General features: G+C 39.5%; 1 protein-coding gene across 1 annotated transcript in view; it reads right to left on the reverse strand.

Moving 5' to 3' along the window:
* The window catches only part of LOC120770332, a 171,413-nt gene that overhangs the window by 128,765 nt on the left and 16,667 nt on the right, over positions 1 to 25,981 (reverse strand). The window contains 7 exon segments of the mRNA XM_040097727.1: positions 15,121 to 15,267; positions 15,360 to 15,485; positions 15,764 to 15,949; positions 18,652 to 18,897; positions 19,777 to 19,893; positions 20,843 to 20,948; positions 21,199 to 21,307. Coding sequence (XP_039953661.1) covers positions 15,121 to 15,267; positions 15,360 to 15,485; positions 15,764 to 15,949; positions 18,652 to 18,897; positions 19,777 to 19,893; positions 20,843 to 20,948; positions 21,199 to 21,307 — 1,037 coding nt within the window.

Below are 25,981 nucleotides of genomic sequence, written 5' to 3' on the forward strand. Positions count from 1 at the left end.
TTTTATCTTGGTTTCCCATGTGCTTTGTGCTTATAAAAATTATCTACCCTAGTCTAACAATGACTCGAGTGAGGTTTATTGCGGTAATAGCAAACTGCTTAATTAATATTTATAAACCCATTTGTAATTACACATGTCTAAGGCAACTTTTGCCCTGTCAAAATCTCCACCGTTGCTTCGGTTTTCTACGGTTCGCTTTCCGGCGTTGAATGCACAACTACTCAGAGCACATTAAGAGCAGAAAGCAGTTTTATGCGGAAAACATATTTCAATAATAACTCCTTCATTTTCATAACTAAAACCGTTTAAATAGCGGCGCAGCAAATGCTTTGCTTCTCTGACGCTAGAGCCACAATATTAACAGTGGAATCGAGGCAAGAAATTTGAATTAAACTGCACTCTTTCGCACAGATGAAAGGCATTTGCCTATACAAACGGGTTTTTGCATGAATATATGTAAGCGAGCAAATGTTGTATCCACTCACAGCTGTCGGTGGAAGCCTTGAGGCTCTTCTGTGAATATCTGGCAGTGGCAGCCACTCCGGCCGCAAGGTTATCATGTAATGTCTTGTAATGTAAAACAGCTCAGAAAAATTTTCAAATTTAGGCACTGTGATAAGCATGCGTGAGCGCAACAAGATTGACGCTTCCTTAATAGTTTGCCTTTTGGCAACCGGAGCAAAACGAAAGTGCCCTTCGACTCTGCTTTTGGGCTCTGCTCTCGATTTCAAAGTGTTTAGGGTTAGCTCACACAAACTCAACTATTAATTACAAGCAAAAGACGATCTACAAAGCTTGAAAGCTAATTCCATATTGACGAATGAAGGTGTCTAAAGCAAAGCACTAAACAGTTAGTAAGTCAGTATAGTATAAAAACAATATAGCAGTAAAGAATCTTTTCAACGCTTGAGCGAGTGTTTAAGTTTCGACAACGGGACAGGTGATTACTTGCAGAGTATACACATCTATTGATTGATGTTTTGTTGTTGATATATGTTTTTTAATACAGTTCTCCGTCTACTAGAAATGAATGTTGCTTGCAGAAGGCTGCTGCTGATTTGAGGAAAGCCATCTAAAAAATCTCAAACACTTTTTCTACTCGCGATAATAAGTGCAGCGCCCCAAAAAGCTTTGCAATCTTTTATTAATGATGACAAGCTGTCACTTAACTGCGCCTAAGCCTCAATTATCCACAAATTAAAAGCAATTAAGTGAACAAACTCGAGATGTCAACAAAATGTGTTGTTGTTATTGTTGCAAAGACCTTTGTCACTCAATAATAATGTCCTTTACAAGCCGAAACAAAAGACACCATCACAGAGTAGCTCGAAAGGCACAAAGCGCATGCGAGTGTGTGTGTTCACAAAAAGATTGAAAGGCCAAGGTTTAGTAAAAACAAACCGCAAGACTGGTAGGCTTAAACAGATCAACGTGTAAACTTTTCGAAAAATAAAAACTTCAGACTAAGCCCAAACTCATAGCACAAAAAGTGTTTGGCTATACTCTTATGGATTAACAGAGGTTTCCGTATTACCACTTCGAAAAAAGTCCAGATGGACCTAATTTGTACCTTTGTATAAGGCACTGTATGTTTTGAGAAAGAAAAGAATGTGCATAAAACTACAAAGAATGTTAAAAAATGTGCTCTCCTCCACTTCCTTCACACGTGTGGGTCCTCATGCTCCCAGTCTGTCTCCTTTTCGCAGAAATGCCTCTGAGCCAGAAAATGAACGACACACGCAACAAGTTTTAAATATTTAACCGCCTGTCAAATGGCTTTTATGACTCAAGCAGTAGCAAGAGCAACAATAAACAACAAACAACAACAACTGCTACCAGTAATAACAGCAATAACAGCGACAATAACAAATTGTGCGTAGCGAACTGGTGCGCACTGAACGAAACTGCGTGCGGGTGAGTGTGGAAAGCCGGATGGCCATTCTTTTTGGTGACACTTTTGGACAGCAAAACTACCCAGTGGCAAAGCGAAAGGGGTAAAGAGAGAGGAAGCTAAAAAATAGTAATACTTTGGGCACAAAATTCAGACCTGTTACCGAAGGGCATCAGCAAATGTATGAAAAGAGACGATAAAAAAAGAGGACTATGTGCGTGTGTGTAGGTGTGTGTGAAGGGCAAACTGATGAGAAAATTCCAATTCATTGAGGCAGCACATGGGCAGCGCCGTACAGCCTCCGGGTCTACCAGGGCGCTCAACCTCAATTACCACTCAACTAAGATGCTTTTTTAAACAAAACTCACTTGCATTGTTTTTGCCCTACGATCCTACACACACACACACACGCGAACATGTGCCTAGAAACAGTTGCGTTCGCCCATTTGTTACAGTTACAACCCTTTCGAGTTGAATGAGTGCCACTAGTGTGTCACATCGTCTGTGAAGGATGTTTTCAAGTGCACACACACGCACGTGCCTGCCTACACACACATACACGAGCGTTGAGTGCGAGCGTGCCTTTACAGCAGAGGATGCATAAAAATTCAAGGGCACCACGCCAGCAGCGCAAAAATTGTAATTTACGTGGCGTGGCAAGCGAACTGATACAAAACAAGCTCACACACATACACTTACACCCACATATTTGGATGCATACAAGCAAATAGTTATCTAGCAGCGTATAAGAGGGCGGGCGAGCTCAGATTTCGCAGCGACGCACCCACGCAATGTCACCGCTTGTTGCTACGGATTTGCCGCCCAGCTCGCTGGGTCGTGGGGCAGCAGCCTCGCCGCGCGTGTGTGTGTGCTGTGTGTGCTCAGGCGACACGCTGTCTGCTTCGGGCCGTTCGAGCGTATCAGCTATGTGGCTCAACACCCTTGCAGGAAACTATTGGTCAATTAAAATACGCAAAATTAGCGCAAAGCAGCAGCTTCGTGCAGCGAGCCAAACGTATGTAGGCAGTAACTATTACGGGTGCAGGAAAAATCCCCCCAAAATAACACAAGTGCGCTATAAGCAGAACAAATTAGCTCCGTCTGGCTTTTCCTTATAGGGATGCTGACTACATACTGACTGCTACAAAAAATATTCTTCATTCTACAGCCTTATGCGGACACAGTTGTGTGTATGTGTGTGTTTGAAGCCGGTACATTGCTATACAGCCCCCCCACATGGCAATAAATTTCAAATTAACCCTTTTTTTATCGGTGACAGTGAGTCGTTGCAACTGTGCCAACTATCATTGGGTACCCGCTGGCCTCTCACAGATCAGAACTTGTCAGATTCGACTGTGCTTGGTTGACTCTGCCACTACTAGCTGCCCTATCGGTCAACCATAAATGTTTGGCAGATATGAAGCGTAAAAACAAATGGAGCGCTGGACTTTTTTTCGATGAAATTATGAAAAAGATTGACCAGAACCGTCACATGAGCAGTCAAGGAACTTAAGTCATCATCATCAAATGGTTTTGAAAAAAAGGCTCAATATATAATAAGCTCACATGAATTGTCTGTGAAAAATTTAATGGACCAAATTAATATCTGCGATTCTTTGCTGAAACGAAATGAAATCGAACCATTTCCGGAAGGAATGATAACAGGAGACGAAAAGTGGATCAAATACGACAATAATGGTCGCAAAGCCAGGATTGACGCTTCGAAAGGTTATGCTGGGTGTTTGGTGGGATTGGAAAGGAATCATGAATCATTATGCTTGGCTGAAAACCAGAAAAGTTTTACACTGATGGAATAATGTCTCTAGCGGAAGAATGGCGAGAAGTGGTTGACCAAAATGGTACATATTTGGTTCATTTAAGTTCATTATAAATATAAAATATTAAGTTGAAATTTAATTAGAAATACGAAAAGAATTTTCGACTACCCAATATTACCACAATAACGATTTAATGTTTCTGTTTAAATTTTTAATTCTACAATTAAGTTATTTTCATTTATTATACATAAAAGATACATCTCACGACACACACACGTATGTATACCTTAGTATATTACTACCACTACTAAAACATTTGTCTAAGCGATGCTCATGTCGTTGGCGCTCTAATTTGCTTATTCGCTGCCACTCAATGTTGGACCAGTACACACACACACACACTTAACAATCTTTCTGCCACATAAAGTGGTCGTCTTGCATAAACACTCGAAAGTATTTTAACTAAGAATCTGTTTCAGCTTGATTGGGAGTGCTGTGCTTAAGTGCAGTTAAAGTGTTTCATTTGAAGATTGCTTTTCTAACGACGATATTCTGCCACATCCATTCACACCAGGGTTGTCACAGACTTTGACTTGTTAGCACAAGGCGAGGACAGGCGATGGCTAGGCGCAGAGCAGCTTCTAATCAAGACCCTACTTGCTTTCACACGTACTTGTTTCGCTTTAAGTATTTTCTAATAAACTCTAAACTTCTTTCCAAGTATCCTGTCACTTCACCAAGGCTCTGATGCGACTGCGAGACAATTTCCTGATTCCCCATACATATATTTTGATTAGAAATATCAATTTCCAATTTTTCTTTGTTCATTAGTTCTACCCACTTCACTTCGTCTCGCTTCATTTGAGGTCGTAAATATGGTGTGTTTGTGCAATTTTAATATTTCGGAACTTTACTTGACACTTGGGGTGAATAATCGTAAGCAGATTTCAACAGATCCGGGACAAATGCCGGAAGCCAAGTGAAGTGAAAAAGTCGTTTGCCAAATTTCAATGCCATGCCGCATTAAGCTCAATTAAAATTGCTCTGAGGCGCAGCTGACCGACGCCGAGTGTGGCCTGTTTCTTGGTCGAGTTTATTGCCGAGCGAGCTAAGAGTGATTACAGCTGCAGAGCGATGGGGTCGAAAAGCCACTCGAAGTGGCAACGCTGATGGGAAGCAGACACATTTTGTGGCATCTAAAAATTTCAATTCCATTTACATTATTACATCGGAAAGCCATCTAAACCGAACTGAAACGAAATTCCCAACTTTGCTGGCCCACAGTTGAGCTTTGGAAATTTCCGTGTGGCGAGAGAATGCTGGTTTGGTTTCATTTTATTGAAATCGGCAGATTCTCGCATTTAATTTAATTTTAAAGTAATTTCGAACAGATACTCATGTTTGCTGCTGTGCTAAGCAATCTGTATTCACAAGCTTTGGATGTGAGCTTGCGAAGTGGCTGTGGCTATTTTTTCAAAGTTGATGTTTGCTCTCTGCAATTTAATTAAGTTAAGCGATACTTATGTGCAGAGGGCCATAATATTTTAGCAAAATTGGAGCTGCAAGCAAAAAATATTTATTTTCCGAAATTGTGTTAACTTTTGGCATAGTTGGTGAGCTTGCGAAAACAATATTGCCATCATAAACTTTGCAAACCATATCAAGGAGAAACTACTTTGAAGGCTTGCTTTATATTTACAGAAAAAGTAAGTCAGAAACCTGGAAATCAAGGAAGATAAGATTTAAAAAGTTTAGAAAAACTGATATTTTTTGAGCTCATTCCAAGTACGTTTAAAGGTAGTTCGGAATAAATATCCATTGTAGTACTATTGTGGCACACAAAATCCACTCACGATTGCAGCCTGATCCCGCATTAAAATATATGAGTTCGCATAGCCAAAAAATTGCATAATCTGCCTCCACATCGTTTTGTAATATCTGACCTCATTAGTGGTCACTCACCCACTAGCCATAAGCTCCAAAAAACTACTTAATTATTAATTATTTTAAACTCTCTGACCACCAGAAATTTGTACTTTTCCAGAAGGAAGGACCGTCAGACACTTTAAAATCCGAAGCTAATGCTTTAGGCAATCTAAGCTTTTGTTGCTTACTCTTAATGAAAATGTCCCTTCCTTCCTTACTTTAGATATGGTCTGTATATTTATGTAGCCCATTATATGGCTCCTTAGAAATACAATTGATGTGTTTGTAATTAGCGTTAAACCATCGTCTTGCTACCTCGTTTCATCTTTTCGGTTAAGCCATTTGGTGCACACAATCAAACTATTTACATATGTCCTCTATGCTTTTTGGAGACCGCGATTCAAGGTTTGGTGCCTTATGGGTTTCAAGTATTATGTCTCGGTTTGTGTTAAAGCTGCGCGTTCACAGAGAGAGTGGAAAACTGTTTCCCTTATTCCTTCTAGCTTGCAGCAAATATTGTTATAGGGCAGACACATTTTTAGCGCGTGTTCTTCAAACGGCCAATGCCTCGTTATAGTAGACGTAAGACTGAAAATCTGAAAATACTATTCCTGTTAAGTTATAAGTCCTTGGTTGTTGTCTTATCATACTTGGGCCCTAACTGCTTCGTTATTTTGCAGTTGGTTATAGACTTCCATCTGCCCTGAGCTTAAAGCATTTCTGCAATGTTTAACTACGCTGGAATTAATAAGTGGCGCCGACAAGACCTGCAGTGTTGCCTGGTTATCCATATGTATGGTTGCTTTTTGCATCCGCCCGACAAACAAAACGCGAACATTTCCGCGTGAGAACTTGAATACTACCGAGTCTCAGTGACCTAGCCAGCGTAGCCGCTGTCTTTTAATTCGCTGAACTATGTCAATGTCGTCATATATCTCAAACATCTTATCATTCCATCGAATGCGGTATTCGCCGTGGCCAACGCGCAAAGGACCATAAATCTTTCGCAGGACTTTTCTCTCGAAAACTCGCAACGTCGACTCATCAGTTGTTGTCATCGTCCACCATATAGCAGAACGGGAATTATGAGTGACTTATAGACATGAGAACCAAGCCGCGAGTACGACGACTGCTTGTTTGATGACAGGAAAAATTTTACGTCTTACCTTGCATTTACTTTGCTTTTTTGTCCAGTCTGGAGAAAGCAGAACTAACGGCGCGGTTGGCCAATATTATCAGTATCATCGGCATACGCCAGCAGCTGTACATTCTTATAAAACATTGTACCTGCTCGATTCAGTTCTGCAGCTCGAATTATTTTCTCCAGCGGCAGGTTGAAGAAGTCGCACGATAGGGAGTCGCCTCGTTTGGTATCGAACGGCTCGGAGAAGTCCTTCCCGATCCTGACGGAGCTTTTGGTGTTGCTCAACGTCAGTTTACACAGCCGAATTAGTTTTGCGGGGATACCAAATTCAGACATCGCGGAGTTGAGTTTGCTACTTCCAGAAAAAGAATATGCTTTCAAAATCAAAGAAATGGAAAATCTTATTGACTGCTTCATAGATAGATTGAAAGGCCTTTTGGATAATGACAACGTCGTGCTACGTTTGAAGTTCAAAGGTGAATTTGATCACTGGCAGAGCCATTCGGGGCAAAAGCAAACGTCAAAGGACAACAAGTTACTGACTAGTGCATTGGAAACGTTGAAGAACTGTGATGTAGACCCCTTCCCCATAATTCATAGTTTTCTTCGCATATTCTGCTCTGTACGGTCTTTTTCGACACTTCGCCGCATGAAAACGTGGCTGAGTACCATCATGCTTCAAGATAGATTGATCGGCCTGGCATTGCTGTACACGTATCATGACATTGAAGTCACTGCAGAAGATGCTCTCTTACTCAAAATTTTCTCTATTCACGACTAGAGTGTATTCTCATCCGGAGAAGTCTATAGTAGTCTAACCTTGAGAAATTATAGTCCCATTTCTCAAGGTCCATATTACAAGGTGTTTAACCATAAAAATACACGCCTTACACAGCAAGGCAACGTTTCCGCAAAAACTAGGGAAATCTCCGTTTTCAAAGCATAAAAATACTTACATACTAATAATGAAAGTCTTATTTCGAAATGGAGCTGTTAACTCCACTAAAAAGTGTTCTTCGTAAAGTAATTACCTAAATATAATAAAATGAAATATTTTTCGTGAGAGAACCATAAACAAACGATAACAGTAAAAGATATATATAAGTTGAGATGTCTAAAAAGCGTGTTATATACATAGTAAAATTCCGAAATTTCGGTTCGAGTGCTACAGAGGCAAACTGCAATTGCTACAAATCTACAAACATACATATATACATATATACAAAGGAACAGAAAGAACCAGGATCACTATGTACAAACTTTATTTAACACGAAACTCAATGTAATTTTTTTTGTTTTTGTTTTTGCTTTGTTTCTGTTTTGGCATCCCACTACAACCAATTTCTGAGTTAGTAACGCGCATTACAACAACTCGTTGCCGCTACTCAAAAAACAACAGTCATTTTCGCAACGCAAAATGTGTGGTTATTTTCATTTTATCAAAATTCTTTTTAACACACTTTCCGTAATTATGTAAGCACTATGCAAGCCAGTGGTTAGATAGAACACTTAACGGTAAATGTAACAATGCAGTCAGTTGCAAAACGAAAATCTCGCGCTTGCAACAATGCAAATATCTCATTTCGATTGCTTTTCATTTTTTTGTATTTGAAATTTTGTGTGTGGACTTGCACCAATTTGAATTTCCAATTAATTTCCTTATTGATATCTAATTAATGAACACACAACAGTTGCTATAAATGCATTTTCGCAGCATTTCCGCATTAAACTACTGGCATTTCCGGGGTCGCTACGCTAGTGAGAGTGGGGCGTTCTAGTTGCTCTAAAAAATGTAAATTAATTCAACTAATTTGCATGCAGCATCCGCTAATTAATTATCAAATTGGCTAGAACAATTCAAATGCGCTGCAACTATTTTATTTCATTATATTTTACGACTATCATCTATTGTATTTGTTGTATGAGCGTGCTAAGAGAGAGAGAGAGAGTGAGACAGAGATAGTTAGATTTGTGGACTCTACGTGCCTCACAGGGTTTACGTCTTGGGGCACATCACATCAAAGGATCTGCGTTAACGCAAGTTTGGCGGAATGGCGACTGCGGCTCTTAGTTTTCTGTTCACGGCGCTTGACGCTCAACTCTCGTGCTATCGTCTACGGCTTCTAAGCGCGATTCCGGCTTGGCCAATCTGGGGTCCCTCGGCAATGGAGCAGCGGTGCAGTGGCTGGCTACAATCGGGTTTCAATTACATTTTGTTGTACCTCACCTCAAAAATTGATTGCATTTGGATGCAGTGTGTAAAATATTTCTATTTTTCTCTTCTTCTTCTTCTTCTTCCTTCAATAAATTGTATTATATGTTTTTGTTTTTGTTTTTTATGCTCAACAACGAACAACAAGTAAAAATAAAGAAATATTTGCTGGTTTTGCTTTTGGTGTTTTAAAACAACGACAACAACAACAACGAATTGGTGCTGAATTTTCTTACTTTGGCGAGTGACTTTTTGGGAAGTTCACGTGCGGTCGGTGCGGTTGTGGGCGTGCCGCGTTTATTGCTGCGGTTTTTCTTTAACACGATTACGCGCATGGTGACGGAGACGACGACGGCGGCGGCGGCGACGGAAAGGAATCAAAGTTAAAGCGAACGATAAGAGCTGTTTTTGCGATTAAGTGTTGACGACGTTTATGGTGACGTGTTATTCTTCATTTATTATTAGAAATTTTTTAATTCAAAATTTTTATTTTTTCTGACAACGAACTACATACATATATTGTGTTTGTATATTTTCGAATTCTATACAATTTTATAATTAATTCTACTGCTTAATTATTTCACGGCTATTTTGCTTGAGCAACTTTTTGGTTTTTCATTTTATGTTTCGTTGTTTTCTTAATTATTTTTACTGCTTTACTTAAGGCTCGTAGTTTTCAACACATTTTATTTCAAATTCTTACCTTATTATTAATTTTTTTTTATTTTCAATTTTCAATATTTTCCTACTAACATTAGCTATGAACTTTTCAACTTATTGATAGTTTTGTTTTTGTTGTAAATGCCACTACTTCATAAAAGTGTGCTTTGTGCGTGTTTCGTTAGCTCTTAATCAATACGTTTGTGTCTGCTCAAGTTATCTGAATTGAATAAAGAATGAGCGTGCTCAGTAGACTTAATTCTTATTAGGTTTGTAATAACGGTTTAGTTGCGAATTCTCGGAATTGTTCTTCTACTTTATTTTCCAATTTCATAATTTTATTTTCAGTTACACTTAGTTTGGCTGATTTCAGTGCAATACATACATACATTTATATAATACATATTTACACTTTTTCTTATTGAACAACTCTTTTTTAGATTAATGCGATTATATCGAATTTCTACACTCGCTTATTTAATATATATTATATACAGTTAAGTCCATGTGTGCGTAAATGTTTGAAAGCTGCTTTATGTGTGCGGAAACAGATATATTTGTGCTTGACGAATCAAATGTCATTTTATGAATAAATAAACTCTAAGCTGTTCTTGAAAAAAAGACGGATTAGGGATTATATTTAATTTCTTCAAAGTTCGATTTAAAATTTCACATTAAGTTTGACTTGGTAAGGAGTCTTCTGCAGGATCGCAGCGATTGGGAAGGAATAGGAATATAGACATTCCATTCCACAATTGACCAGTTACGTCTTTCATTATCTACCAAACAACAGATGTTCAGGTGATAGGAATTAAATGAAGGAGTTACGTGGGTTTCGCGGCTTCAAAAAATTTATTTTTGGTTATCCTATTGAATTTTTTAACATCTCTAGAATATTTTCCTTAATTCTCAAGTGAATCCGAGAAATAGTTTTGGAGATACAGTCTTGAAAAGTTGCGCGGTCAAGGTCAGCCATATAGTCAAAAAAAGTTTAAAAGCATTTTTCTCGAAACTATGTTTTCAAGGTCGGTTGACAAGACTTTTCCCGAACAACTAAACGATCTTAAAAAAGCTTTACACCGGTTTTCAAGATATAATTTACAAGGTCTTGAACGAAGTTTTTTTCCGTAAAAACGTCTGCCAAAAATAAAATTTTCACGTTTCTTGTTTTTTCCTCGTACAATACATACTATGTTTTCCGAATTAAAACATTTTTTCTTTTTGCTTTTGATGATCCTGCAAGAAGTTCTGCTGTCAAATTGCTGAAAATTACGTCTTCATGACCGACTTCTGAATATTTCATTTTTTATATAAAGAAAAAATATCAAAAATTAGCCGTTTTTCCTCGCGGAAACCCATGTAACCCCTTAAACGGTTTTGCACTAGACCTTTAAATAATTCAAAAGTTTCGATTTGTTCATAGTCAATAATCACAATTTTTCGTTGAAAACACTTTTGAGTGAGATTTTACTTCTCATTTTTATGTTTATTAGACACAGACGTAAGCCTTCCAATTGTCTATATATGTACCTCGTTGACCTCATTGCAAATCTAAAGGCTAAGTGTTCCAGGACATTCATTAGCAACGGTCATTAGCTTTAGCTTCAATGCTTCAATGGAGCGTTGCTAGGTTACCTTTTTCTTTACAGATTAGTTTTTGACTTTGGAATAAAAAAAATCAGTGAAGATGTTAGTAAGCAAAGTGAAAAATGAAAATCGAAATAATAATGAATTAGCGTGTGTCACTACAGTTAGTTTACAGTTAATTTACAGCAGATGTGGCGAGTCTTAGCTTGAATAGTTAGTTGCTGCAGTACATTGCGGAAATAATTTCTGGCGGCTACCATACAAATAGCACAGCATTAGTAGTTGAAGTGGGTATAGCAAGAGAGTTTCGGTGAAAGTACTTGTGAGTTGAGTGAAAAATTCACTAGTGGAAAAACGTTTTACTTACATAAGTCAGTAAAGACTACTTAAATTTCGTAAATATCAACTTTGAACTTTTCAGCTTCACTGAGGAAATGTTTGTGGGTTTTTTAAACTATTCTTCGACGATATCACAACTTACTTATTTTTTTTGCAGATTTCTTATTACTTATTTATGCTCTTTTGCAATTTGTTGGAAGTCGCACTTAATGAATCACTTAAAAATACACTGAGATTATTCTTAAACGTTACTTGATTTTTTAGTTCATCACTAATATTATTATTTTTTTATTGTTGTAATTTTTTTTAGTTTTTTTTCTGTAAGAAATATCAAAGTAATGCCTTAATGCTTTGAGGAAGTTCCAAAGGGTTAGTAGATTAAGTTTTTAAGCACTCAGACCTTTCAGAAGCTACGCTCAGCTCACAGCCTGATTTATATTAAAAAAAATCTGAAACCCCCACCTCACATATTTATGAAATAAACTCGCGTCAACGAGCTAAAATGAGGCCAACCGAATCTTTGTTGGGGCAGTCCAACATTTTCGCTGGAAGAAACCTTTTCTCCAGCTTTAGATATTTCATAAAGAAATTATGAGCATATCCTCAGATTTTTCTTGCAATAATGGGACCCTAAGCTACGTCTCTTTAAATGTTTTGTCTACCCAGGCTGGCTTGATATGTTAAACCCACTGAAATATGAAAATAAAATCGGCGAAACCTCAGCCGTCGGTACACATGTAACCAAATGAGTGCTAAGAGTTCAAGCAATTTGTCTTCGAAAGACCAATTTTCGAAGGGTACTCCTTTTATTGTTTGAGGATTTGTTTTGTTGCTTTCAGTTTATTCATAATTACCATAGAAGTTGGGGAGTTTGTTACATAAAATTATTAATTTTATTCATTTTTTTTGTTTTCTCTATTTTTTTATTTGCTACTACTATTTAACACAACTTCCTAGCTAAGTTTATTTACACGTTTGATGCTCATTACACAAAATGTTTTTTGTTTTGGTTTTGTTTTGTCACAAAAATATCACGCGGCTTTTGCTTGCACTTGCCATCACGCAAAACTATAGAAGAACTTCGAAGAATGCCCCAAGGCACACTCGTGCTTGAGAAGGCACGCACTGTTTTACCGCAAACACTTAGTAACGGATTTCATCGAATTATGCGAAGGTGATACGCGTCTAATAGCAGACTGAAGAACAAACGCTACGACACGCATTGGTCGCACGGACACGATTGGCTAAGCAACGGCTAGTTCGGTGGCCACAGACGGCAACGGCGGCGCGGAAGTGTTTCATTCACAAAACACCCATACGCGCACGGTATCAGAAATAGTTCTCCCGAATCACGGATGCACTGCTTTAGGCGTTTGGCGGCTCTAGCGTAGGCGTAGACCAACAGCTTGTGTGGCACGCAAGCGAGTAGCGATTTACCGTTAACCGTTTTCCGTTCGATATACACTCGAATTGTCGAAGCACGTGACTGACTGTGTGGTCTGTAAGGCCTTTCGCTTTTATATGTTGGGTTACATGAAATAGCTTTACAAGTAGCAGGACTGCATTTCGATTCGGGCTTTTCCGTCTTCAAAGACCACTTTGTGTTTGCATGGCACACTGTTCGGCGCAACACGACCAGCTTTCCTGTTGGTGTGACAGCAACTAAGGCGCTCTCCCTGTTGTGCCGCTCGCTCTGTGTGTTGCAGAGTGTTTTGCTTTCGCTCTCCCACTCTTTTCGCAACTCTTTTTTGGGCGTTTATGCTCGCCCCTTCGCTTCACTTCGCCTCATTTCACTTCACTGCGCTCTGCACCAAGTGACAGGCGTTTTGGCGTTTTTAATACTCGACTTTGACACTTCTTGCATTGCCTCGCACAATCGTTATGACTTCATAATTTTTTTAGTGCCCCATCACAAAATGGGAACACAAAACCTCGCAAAGCTCTGCGAATTTTAATGAAGAGAGTTATTTTTGAAGTTATTGTACCTTGCTAGTAATTTTCACACTTTCTGTCTTCACATTCTCATTCTGAATTTCGCTTGTGCCTTGTGCAGCTATCTATTTATAAACACTGTACAAAGTGGAGGAAGTGCGGGTGTGGGAGGAAGAGAAAGGGTCGATTGCTGTCTTATTTTTAACTGTTCACCACTCATCTACTGCATTCCCGTTATTCGTTTCCTTTTTCTTTTCAGGTTATACACTAATATGTTTTTGTTTACAAATTCGATTAGAAAAACTTAGGATACTCCCCTTAACTGCCATCCCACGTGGGTAGCACACTTTCCGAATATATACCGATATATTTCGAGACACATTGTCTTGCAGGCCACTCTTAAACTGGCCAAACGTGGATGGAGAAATCCGCCTTAACCCGATTTGACTCCATAACTATCTCACTTTCACGTAATCACTTTGCTTTGAATCGCTCGGATTTTCATTATTAAATCACCTTTAGCTTCAATCACAGTCTGGCATATTTAGCGGCGCGTCTGGTTTATTTTTGTTACTATTTTCGTCTTCAATCCGCAACGATTCTCGCTCCTTTGCTCTCCGCTTCGCTATTGTACTTAAATGCAGAAACGACCACGCGTTCGTTCGCTCGCCACTTGACTGACATTAACGGGAGTCGCAAGTGACAGCTGGAGCAATGCTAGGTAAGTGGAAGAGACTCTGCGAAACATTTAAGCGGCGACTGAAGGATGAGTAGGTCACATGCGCACTGCGGCAGTCGGTCGTATGCTCAGCTGCGAAGTTGCAAATGTCAGTGTGACAGCTGTTCGCAAAGCATCACACAAACCCATGCACATGTAGCAAAGACTTTCACTTGTATACTCATCTCGATAAGTAGGTCAATGTCACTTCCATTTGCATGAACTTCATGCAGAAAATTCTGCTAAGAAAGCTTGTTGAGCTTTCAATAACAATATAAAGGAAAAAGTTTTGTGAAGACTTTAGGTAACCTGTTGCTTAAGGTGCCGTAGAAGCTTTAAAAGCTTTAAAAGCTTTAACAGCTTTGCAAGCTCTCCACTTAAGCGGCAAAAAGGATACGAAAACAGTAAGCTGCATTTATGTTGATGCTACAGCAAACTGAAGAAAGCTTAAAAAGTTTACGACTGTAATAACATTACTGGACGTAGTTACAAGTTTCTCTGTGCTTACATAGACAAAGCTTTTCATACTAAGCTTACATAGCACCAAAGTTTCTTTTCAATTAATAGACACATTAAGAGTAAGAACTAACTATAAATCAAGTATAAAATAGGTATTCTTATAACAAAAGCTTATAGAACACAAGTACTAAAATATTTAATGCTTTCAAAGCTCAACTTCGAAAATAATATTGGCCATACGAAAAAATCTATGTGCGATTCCAAAAAACAGCAACATTAACATTTGATAAATTAATGAAAAAATGGTTCTCAGATATTTAAACGAAATATATTAAACGAATAACCGTAAAAATTTCTGAATAATGGTCTCACGACCATCTTGGGTGTTGTTGTAAACATACATGCAAGTTGCTATGCAATATTTCTTTGGGCGAGCTTTCTTCTTAAAAACGATCTTTAGCTTGGTCCACTTACCTGTGCTTTGATGGCAGCGAAGTGCAACTGCTTAGCACGCAAATCAAATTTCTTCAAAGAGAGCTCCTCCTGCAACTCATTGACCTTGTTGTACAGTTGTCCCTCAATGCCACGCTGCTGCGTGCGATTCAAGCCGTCCACGGTATCCTTGAGGGGAGAGATAGAGAGAGAAAGAAAGAGAGAGAGAGAGATCTCGTTAACTTCACTTAATCTTTGTACTGGAGTAACGGTACAAATACCTGTAAAAGACGTATTTGCATTTCCAGCTCATGCGCCTCCCGCTTCAACGATTCCAGGGCTGGGCGCAACGACAGCGTCGAATGGCGATCGAAGACCAGCTCGTTGCGCAACACCGGAGCCATTTCCTGTCGAAACCAAATCAAGTAGATAAGCATACATAGTTACAACACAAAATACCGAAAAACAACCGCTAAAGTATAAAATTAAAATGAAGTCTAACTGCCATTTCGGACAAATATCGATAAGAAATGTTTCGGAACAAAAATTTTTTAAACGGTAAAATTAAATGAAAAGAACTAAAGCTTTCTTCTTTAGGCTGTGTTAATTTTATACTTAAAAAGAGAACTGTCAATCAATTGAGTTAATTCATAATTGGTAACTATATTTGGTCTCGTTCGCTTACATTAAAATCACCGTTATCCTCGACTTCGGCCGGCAGCTGCGGCGGCGCAAACATGCGCTTAGGAACTTTTTGCACCTGCGTGGGCAGCGGCGGCAGAATGCGTACGAAGCTCGTGAGGTCCTGCAACGGCGACACGGCGCCGCACTGCGCGGTGAGAGAGCCGTAGCGCTTCGCTTGATCCGATGCCTGTAAAGAAATTTCGAAAGCAAATAAGTGAGGCAACACGCTTCAACTGAACTTCCCGACAGTTGACTACATTAAAGTGACGCTGAGCTTCAAAAAAGCAAAACCCAAATGTAAATATGTGTATTTGCATTTGCATGTGTGTGTGTGTGCACTTGTAATGGAATAACGCTAGTAATTAAATTGGAATTCATAACGATTCCATTTAACTGCACATTGTTTGCTTGTTTGCTTGTTTTCTCATTTTATTATTGCGGCCACAATAATATTATTACAATTGACCCGTCTTCATTGTTGCCATTGCTGTTATTGTTGTTATTAATGGTCAACTAGGTATCGCTCAAGCCAATAACTTGTGCAAACCGCCGTTTATGTTGATAGTGGCCAGACCGCCGCACGCACGCAACGCAACAGTTGCACTTGCACACACACACGCATTCATGCAGACACACATACACGTGGACGGCTTGTATTTCACCTCCGAAGCCGCATGCGAATTTCAATTTTAATCGAAAATTTCTCTGAGAATGTGTGTGTTACGCAATTGTTCCTTCCAACAATTTATTCATGACCATTGTGTGCAGCAAATCAGCGCTGACCTTTACACAATACTAACGCACCCACAAATGCCCCCGAATACGAAAATGTAACTCAATTGTTTGGTTAAAATATTTTGAAAAACAATCTGCATAAATTTCATCTAACAATTTCAATTCCAATTATAACGGAAAATATATGCGAATAAATATCTCAGCACTTAGGTGATAATTATTGGTTAGTCGAAAAAGTATCGAAAGGTTATGCTGAGTGTTTGGTGCGATTGGAAAGAAATCATCCGCAATGAATTCCTCGAACCTGGTTGAACGATTGATTCTACATTTTACTGGCAACAACTGATGAGATTGAAGCAAGCAATCGAAAAAAAACGGTCAGAGCTGATCCGCAGAAAGGGCTTCGTTTCCATCAGGACAACGCTACATACGAGGTGTGTTCAAAAAGTATCGCGAATTTTGAATTTTCGCGGGTTACGTATATTCGAATTTCGAATTTTTTGTGGCGTTATGTTGGTACTCATGTCTCTCACTTATGCCGACAAGCTCGACCATTTTGAATGTTCATTTAATTGTTGACAGCTGCTTTGCTTGGACGTGTATTGGTTCGTCTTCGATTTTTACCTATTCAAAAAAATGGATCAAAGAACCTGTATCAAATTTTGTGTGAAAAACGAAATTCAGTTCGCGGATGCATTCCGAATGTTGACTGTGGCATACAGAGAAGCTACCTTGGACCGAAGCAACGTTTATCGGTGGTACAAAATGTTCTCAGAAGGCCGAGAAGCAGAACAAAAATTGGCTTTTGCACCACGATAACGCCCCTGCTCACACATCGTTGCTTGTGCGCGACTTTTTGGCCAAAAACAACACACTAATGATGCCGCAGCCACCATATTCCCCAGATCTGGCCTCTGTGACTTTTTCTTGTTTCCTAAAGTGAAGAGGCCCATGAAAGGACGATGTTACGCTTCTCTTGACGAGAGAAAGACGGCATCGAAGGAGGAGCTGAACAAGATAAAAAAATGATTTTTTGAAGTGCTTCGAAGATTGGAAAAACCGTTGGCACAAGTGTATAATATCTCATGGGGATTACTTTGAAGGGGACAAAATAGATATTCATGAATAAATAAATAATTTTTGAAAAAACACAAAATTCGCGATACTTTTTAAACACACCTCGTAGACCACACACATCTTTCATGACTCGGCAAACACTGGGAGAGTTTGGCTGGGAATTTTGACGCATCCACCATAAAGCCCTGAGCTTGCACCATCGGACTACCATTTGTTTCGGACAATGCAAAACTCCCTCAATGGCGTAAAGTTGGCTTCAAGAGAAGCCTGTGAAAATTACATTTCGCGGTTTTTCACCGAGCCACTAATGGAATAATGTTTCTAGCGGAACAATGGCAAAAAGTGGTCGCCCAAAATAGTACAAATTTGGTTCATTAAAGTTCATTATAAATAAAAAAAGAAGTTGAAGTTTGATTGGAAATACGAAAAGATTTTTTCGACTATCCAATACCTAATTAATTTTTTCTCAATCTGGAAGTCTGATGCGACTTTCTTGGTTTGTTAAGTAAGGCTAACACTCGTTTTTGTTGTCGCTCTGAAAGTAAGACACTAAGCCATTCTAGACGTTAAAAATGTGTTAATATGCAAACTGGCTGATCGAAATCAAGATCTTGTAAGGAAAACTTTTTTATTTGACACGATTTTTTTATATAAATTATTTTTGAAGACTGCGCTACCATCTCCGTACAATTTAATAAGATCCGACATTGGAGCTTACAGCTGTCGCTTAAATTGACCGATCACAATCAAGATAAAGTCCTATCTATACCCTTTTAAACTGTATGAAATACACTTATGAAGGGTATTTTAGCCACGGTGCGCCCAAATTTGGCGATTTTCCGAGTTTTCATTATTAGATTAGCACATTTTGTGGGAATTCCAGTATCTTGTAGACGCGTCTTCCATTTCAATGCTAACTAATGTATTTAAAAATGCCACCAGACAAAATTTATTTACTAGAAAAAGGAACAAAAATGTATGTGAAAAACAAAAAATAACAATTTTTTAATGCTTCAAGTGCCACATAACCACACACAAACACAAGCAAGTGCATACAAACCCGAAACGGCAACTCACCTTGTTGGCAATGACATCGGCACCCTGTTGTATCGATTCGGCGATAATACCGCATAAATCATTGTGTATCTCCTCCAGTTCTTGCATCAACTGCGGCACCGTGTCACAATGGTAGGTCTCCAGCATGGCATTTGTGGCATGCAACTGTTGCACGTACGCATTGTGTGCGTCTATGTATTCGGTGAGTGAGAGTGGTGTGGGATTTTGACGATGCGACATGTAACACTGTTTGTAATCCAAACGACACTGCAACGAGAGCGCACAACAAACAACAAAAACAACAGAAAATGTCATTTAACGGTTGAGCAGACAATGTAATCATGTAAATTGAGGAGGACAGTGCAAAGGAGCAATTTCGTTTTGTGTAAAGGAAGGTCGAAAGCTGGGAAGTAGAATACAATTAGCGCTTTCTTAACTCTTTTCAACTTAAATCGTTCCGGTTATTGATACTGCCTATTGCACCTTCTGAGTTCAGCACCAACATTGCATTGTTTCTTGACAATTTTAGACTTAAAATGTTGGGACTTGCCATCCACTTTTCTTTTTACCCGCCATAGTATGGTCTACCCTGGTCCTGTCTGCTACCGCGGTAAATGCGCTGTAAGTCATCTTAAGCTGAAAAGCAAAGTCATAAGGGGGAGACATGCTTCCACATGGAGGTGAGCTCTTCTGAAAGGCCTTTGCACCGGTTGTCTGCTTCGGGCGTTTTTAAGCTTTTTGTTTGTTCTTTCTTTTAAACCAGCTCAAGATGCAAGTATAAAGTTGGAGAAGGCGAAGCAAAGCCCAACAGCATCCTGCAACACGTGATGAGCGTCTGACGCGAGTACTGCATGCAGGTAAGCACCTCGCCACCCAACATAACGGTTCACATACGTCCGTGTTAGTGCATTCCGACATGCATATTTATAAGCTGGAATGGCGAGTGCATTGCGCTCATGAATATTCCAGCGCCGCATAAGGACATTGCGGAATGCATATGTTTTTCTCTTGTTTATTGATTTCTCGCTCAACCGCCTCGCCCTTCCTCCTCACTTTAATATTTAAATTTTTTGACATTTTGCATTTTCGTACTTCAACTTGGTTCCGTGCACGCATTTTTTCCCCTGTTTTGTTTCTTATACTCACCTTCGAAAGCTTCTCTTCAGTCTTTGCGATAATAGTCTCAAAAGACTCCCTGTGTGTGAAAATTTTCCGACTTTGAACTTTACGATGAAAGGATTTATCGAGCATTGGACGTGACACCTGCAAGAAGAAGCGAGAGTTAAATTTAAACAAAAATAATTAGCATCTGCTGCAGGCCCTTGATTATTATAGATGATGCGCTCTTGCTTCGCTTCATCCGTGGATGAAGAGATAATTGCTTTTGAGCATAATTGAAATTGCAGCTGTGAGGCAAGGTGTGGCAGCAGCAGTTTTTATTTGAAGTCCCAACGGTGGTGTTTACTTTGTTGCCACTTGCAGACATACCCTCTAGATGTTATTCAGAGCAACAAATTGAAGAATATATCAGGAATCCAGTTCGACACGGCGTATGCGCAACTTGCAACAGTTTAAGACGACTTGCAGAAAATTCAACGATAATGTCAAGAAAACATTATGAATAAAACTATTTGATCATTGGCATCAACCCACGAAGACGACAATAACTACAACTTAGGGCACGAAAAGATTATTCTTCGCTGGGGGTGGAAGATATCTTAAGTCAGGAAGCACCAAGCTCAAGTGCAGTCAAAGATCAGATGGTCTCACCGATTTCAAGAGTTTTATAAAGACAACCATGACGACGCTATCCAGTACAAAAATGGAGTGAAGCGTGTGATTTTCTCATTTCATGCACGTTTGACACCAAACAGTTTTATTTTCCAGTAAATAAGCTCACATAATTTCAAGAAGATATCTCACATATTCACCGACATTTATATAATATGGTATCACTCGGAGTCAGTTGAGTTGTCAGTGGTCATCGCGGGCGCATTTGATCAACTCACCGGGGCGGCTGCGGTTGCGGTCAGTACTGAAACCTGCACATTACCAACACGCAAATAAACGGACCCATCTGGGCTGGCACAGAGCGCTAATATTATTTCAGCGGTAATGAAGCAACGCGTGCTTATTATCGCCACCACAACGGCAACAGCAGTTGCAAAGATAAATTTCACTTTACGCCTTGTTAGCTTTTAACGGGACTCACCTGACGCGAAAGCACGTTGGCCACATCGTTTGATGCCTGAGAATCGGTTTCGACCTCCTGTAGGAATGTTTCCCATGCTTGGAAAATTGCCTGATGGCAGGCGGGTCTGCAAAGAGAAGGAGACGAAGGAAAACAACAGAGAAAATCAACAGCAAAAATAAACAGTTACACACAATGTTTCGTATGACCCATTACCAGCATGTCGTTGTCCTCTTCCGTGAAGACTAAATGCCAAATAATTACCAAAGCTACAAACTCTCGTCACTCAAGGCTTAAAATTTAATAACACAATATTCTCCACCAATAGTTAATCGGGGTACTCGGTGAAGATCGAATACTTAATCCACAGCACTTACCTTTCTTTGCGAAGTTCTGCATTCTTTTTACGAAAATTGGAGACTAAAGATTGTAGGGCAGTTGCATGTTCCTCGTATAAATGGGAGAGGGTTTCGGTGAAATCAGATACTGCAAGTAAAGAGCAGATTATTAGCATTAAAAATCAGCGTTGCACATTTAAACGCAAGTCACAAAATAAATATTTATATTTTCCATAAATGCCAACTGCAAATACAACTTAATCTGCAACACGACAGCCGGCTTTCACCTACAAACCCACAAGCCGGCGGCGGTCTGTGTGGCTGCACCGTCGCTTTTCTCAAGCGGATTCGAGTGTTTAGATAAGACGATGGAAGACACTGCGCTTTGTTTTTGCGCCGCACTTGGCTGTAGGGAATTTGAACTTCCGGACGCACGTGCCAGCAAACTCGCCGACTTTGCGAGCTCCGAGGCTTTAGTAGGCTATTAAAAGTTTCGAATTGAATTTGATCAACTCTGCGGCAGACTGAAATCAGCCGACGCCACGACGTGTAAAATACACACACTCATGCCCGTTGTGGCGCGCTTTACGGGCTAACCGAATGTCAAAAGTTGCAAATGCCGTTAATAAAGCGCGATTGTTTTTGTTCCTTAAATAAATTATGCATAAATCCGGAATAAGTGTGGGGAAATTTAAACGACGGGTACTTGGGTATTACTAGCCACTTGCCGCCGAAACTGAGTGCCACAAGGGAATAAATGTTGTGTTCAGCACTGGTATTCGAAGATCACTGCAAAGATCTGCGAAATTTACAGAATTTAGACAACAATCTGATAACTATAATCAACTGCTCTGGAGGGCAAGGTCCAGACAGGACTATTCCAGACCCCGGTTGGTCTATGCTTGCAACGTGACGTATCGAAATGGCTAGCCGCGATCATTTTTATTGTGCTTTGCCCTTTGCATCACGATTTCTCCGCACAGCCCCAGCATTTTCCTCAGGGCATGCACTTGAAGTGACGAGCATCAGCGATTACTCTCACTCTCACATAGCAGACAAACAATCGCATTGCCGTGCTAAATTGAATTACGGTTGATTTTGAAGTGGCTTTATTTGATTGTGCTCAGCGTTTAAGTGGACGGGCGAATAGACGAATGGGCGACAAGCAAGTGGGAGAAGTGGATTGTCGTATTGAAAGCTGGTAATAAGAGCGTAAATATTAGTTTGTATTTATGGGTTGTTATGTTGACGCGCGTGGCGTTGAAAGTTTTCAAGCTGAGGCAGCAGAACGATGGAGAATGGATATTTGGACGTTGCACTGAACTGAAGCTTTGCGATACTTGGCATTTGCACTGGCAATAAATAATATTTGTAAGAGCACAGCAGGCTTTCGAGTGAGATTTTGGTGCGATAGCACCCTGAATAGCCTGGATGTTGAGTGCAGCAGAGCTGAAATATTTCCTTACGAGTAATAGCTACAGCGAAGAAATACTAAAAGTTCTTTATTTATATGTGATTTTTCGAAGCTGAAGATTTCTCTAAACCAATCGACTAGTAATCGAAGTGCACATTAGTAAATGCCTTGCAAAAGAGTAAACTTTTGTAGAAATAAAAAAAAAGTAAAAAATAAAAATACAAAATCAAAAACTTTTTTAAAGCTAAGAGTAGACTTTAAATCATTGTGCATGTGTGACTTAAAATTGAGATTTACACTGCCAACTAACTTTAACTCCATTTTTAAAGAATACTCACCAGCCTTACAAAAAATATTTGTATTATTAATTGCCAATTTCGCATGAGCAAACATTCAGCATTTTTCAAAAATTAGAATTAAAGAAATTTTTAGTTCTACACCCACTCCTCCTCCTCAAATATGTATGTGCCTTTAAAGAGCCAAATGCCCCACACCTAAAATAAGTTTCATTTTGTTTTTCTTGGGAATTATTTTCAACAAAATTGAATTTAACTGTGCGGAGCTTATGGTTTTGTATGTATATATGTATGTGTGCAAGAAAGTACAGTGCAAAATGGCTTAGTAAATGGCTTTCTGCAATAACTGCAAACTACTCTAAACAGCGTACACTCGTCGACTTGTCGTACTAAAAGTCCATAAGCAATAAATATCTTAAGCGCACTTGGATCGGAACGAGTAAGGTAAACAGATTTGTGCTCACCTTCTGTGAGCTTTATTGCATCTTATTAAGTAATTGACTTTTAGCTCACAAATTTTTGACACCCTGTCAGTTTGCTATTATCTCTTAGCAACACTGGTGTTGACCACGCAACTTGATGCAACCAATAAAGGTGTCTCATGCCTTGCGTCTCACCACTAAAAACCTTATTTAAACGTTTATGCCAGCAACACAACATCTTAAGATACAACCCTGAAAGTAACCAGATCAGCCCACAAGGGTTCGAAGGTTCTTAGCATCAAATATCCTCCTTCGCTCGCTTCTTCGGCTGCATTTGAGTGGCATATGAATTTTGCATAAATGTTGTAAAAGTTACGGCAAAATGAAGGCAGCAACACAGTGCCATAAACAAATCGATGTCATAATTTTGTGAGCGCCCCAGCCCAGCACAAGTGCCTGCGCACACAAACATTCACCTACTGTAGATGATATGCATCATTGAGCAACAGATGTATATCTGACTCTCGAATGGTGCGAGCACTTGAACTTTGCCATTAAAGTTTTGAGAAATAGGGTGGCATTCGAAAATCGAAATCGTTCGAGCAACACATATTCTAAGTTAATAGAACAACTTATTATATGTGCTGTATGTACCATATATAGGTAATACGAAGAGCAAACTTTTGATTATGTCAAAAATTCTAATATAACTTATATTATAATCAAAATTCTTCACTTTTTTTAAACAGCCAATACCCAGCATGACACCCACGAGTGGAGCTCCACTGCGTATGCGTAACATATATTTTCCCTTTGGAAAGTTTCCTTGCTAAATCAGAAATATTTGTTTTCGTTCACATATTATGAACATGAACATATTATGTACGGATTCTCAACTACCTCGGCAGGCTATGAGGTCAATCTGATCAAAATTCATTTGTCTCAAAAGAAGGATCCCGCGGATCAGTGACCAAGTTTCCAATTTAAAGAAAACCTTAAAGTTTTACCATATACAATTCCGTTTGCAATATTCTTCTTAATTCTCTCAATATAAGTGAACCGCCCTAATGCCAAAAACAAATTGAATATCAAGTTGTCTAGTGCAAATGCAATACCAAAACGATTTTCAACTGTCGAATTAATAATGCAAAGATGCTCACATGAAATATTGATAGAGCGTTTTCCTTCTTTGTTAGCCTTGGAGTTCATTACTTACATCCAAAGTATTTCATTTATTACGCTTTTGGCACGCTCGCACACCTCGGGCTGGTACTGGTTGGAGTCAACTCACTCACATACATTCTATACATGCATACGAGTACGAGTAAATGTGCAAGCACTTAAAAAACATCTCCGGCTAGAAGTAGCGAGCTTACTAATGGACAGGAGGAGAACTCAATTGAACTGAACAGAAAGGAAACTGTTATTTAGCGAGTCATATTTATATCAGTCCGAAGTTGTGCATACGTTTTTTCTTTCCCCAAGAAGATGATCAGCAATACCAAAAGCTTCGTCAGGAACAGGAAGGACCTCTCTGAGCTTCGATGCCAAACGAGGCTTCAGACAAGGCGACTCCCTTTCGTGCGACTTCTTCAATCTGCTCTTAGAGAAAATAATTCGAGTTGCAGAGCTTAATCGAGCTGGTACGACCTTCTATAAGAATGTACAGCTACTAGCGAAGCCGTTGATATCGATATCATTGGTCTTGTAGTAAACGAGGGCAAGACAAAGTATCTCATGTCATCAAACAAACAGTCGCCGCAGTCGCGATTTGGCTTCCACGTCGCCATTGACAGTCATAGAATCGTTCTTGCCAACAGGTGCTGCTGCGGACTGAGTTGGCAATTGAGAAGTAAAGTCCCTCTAGACGAACGAAGACCAATCTCTATAAGTCACTCATTATTCCCGTCCCGTTACGAGTTTTCGGGAGAAAGGTTCTGCGAAAGATTTATGGTCCTTTGCGCGTTGGCCACGCCGAATATCGCATTCGATGGAACGAGGAGCTGTATGAGATTCACGACGACATTGACATAGTTCAGCAAATTAAGAGACAGCGGCTGCGCTGGATAAGTCATGTCGTCCGAATGGACAAAAACACTTCAGCTCTGAAAGTATTCGACGCAGTACTCGCCGGGGGAACAAAGATGAGGGAACCCTCCACACCGTTGGAAAAACCAGGTGGAGAAGGAAACAGCGAAAAGGCAATCTGTTGTAAACTCGGCTATAACAGCGTAAGAAGAAGAAACTGGTCATTTGTCAGCACCGAAGATATCCTGCAACTATAGCATACAGCTGACCGATCAGAATGATGTCGATGTATGGAAAATAACTTCTTTTGAGGAGATATTTGCACGGGTTATTAGCCAAAGCAATGCTACAATTTCTGACTAAATTTTTACAGATCGGACGACTATAGCATATAGCTGTCATATAAAGCGTGCGTAAAAATAAAGTTCTTGTATAGAAACTTTTTTATTGGTGATTGCTTTAAAAAGAAGTTGCCACCAAATTCAATGCTACTTTTACATGCACGAACAAAATCTCTATTTCCTTGCTACAATTTGCCTTCTTTCAACTTTTCAGTTGCAACTAACTTTTGTGCGGACATTTGCACAAAGAGAAAAATGTGAAACTAAATACCGAAGCAGAGGAAACTTAAATTGATTTTGATATTATTGCAAGAGAAGATA

Source organism: Bactrocera tryoni, chromosome 3 (assembly GCF_016617805.1).
Source record: "Bactrocera tryoni isolate S06 chromosome 3, CSIRO_BtryS06_freeze2, whole genome shotgun sequence".
In the NCBI taxonomy this organism is placed as follows: domain Eukaryota; kingdom Metazoa; phylum Arthropoda; class Insecta; order Diptera; family Tephritidae; genus Bactrocera; species Bactrocera tryoni.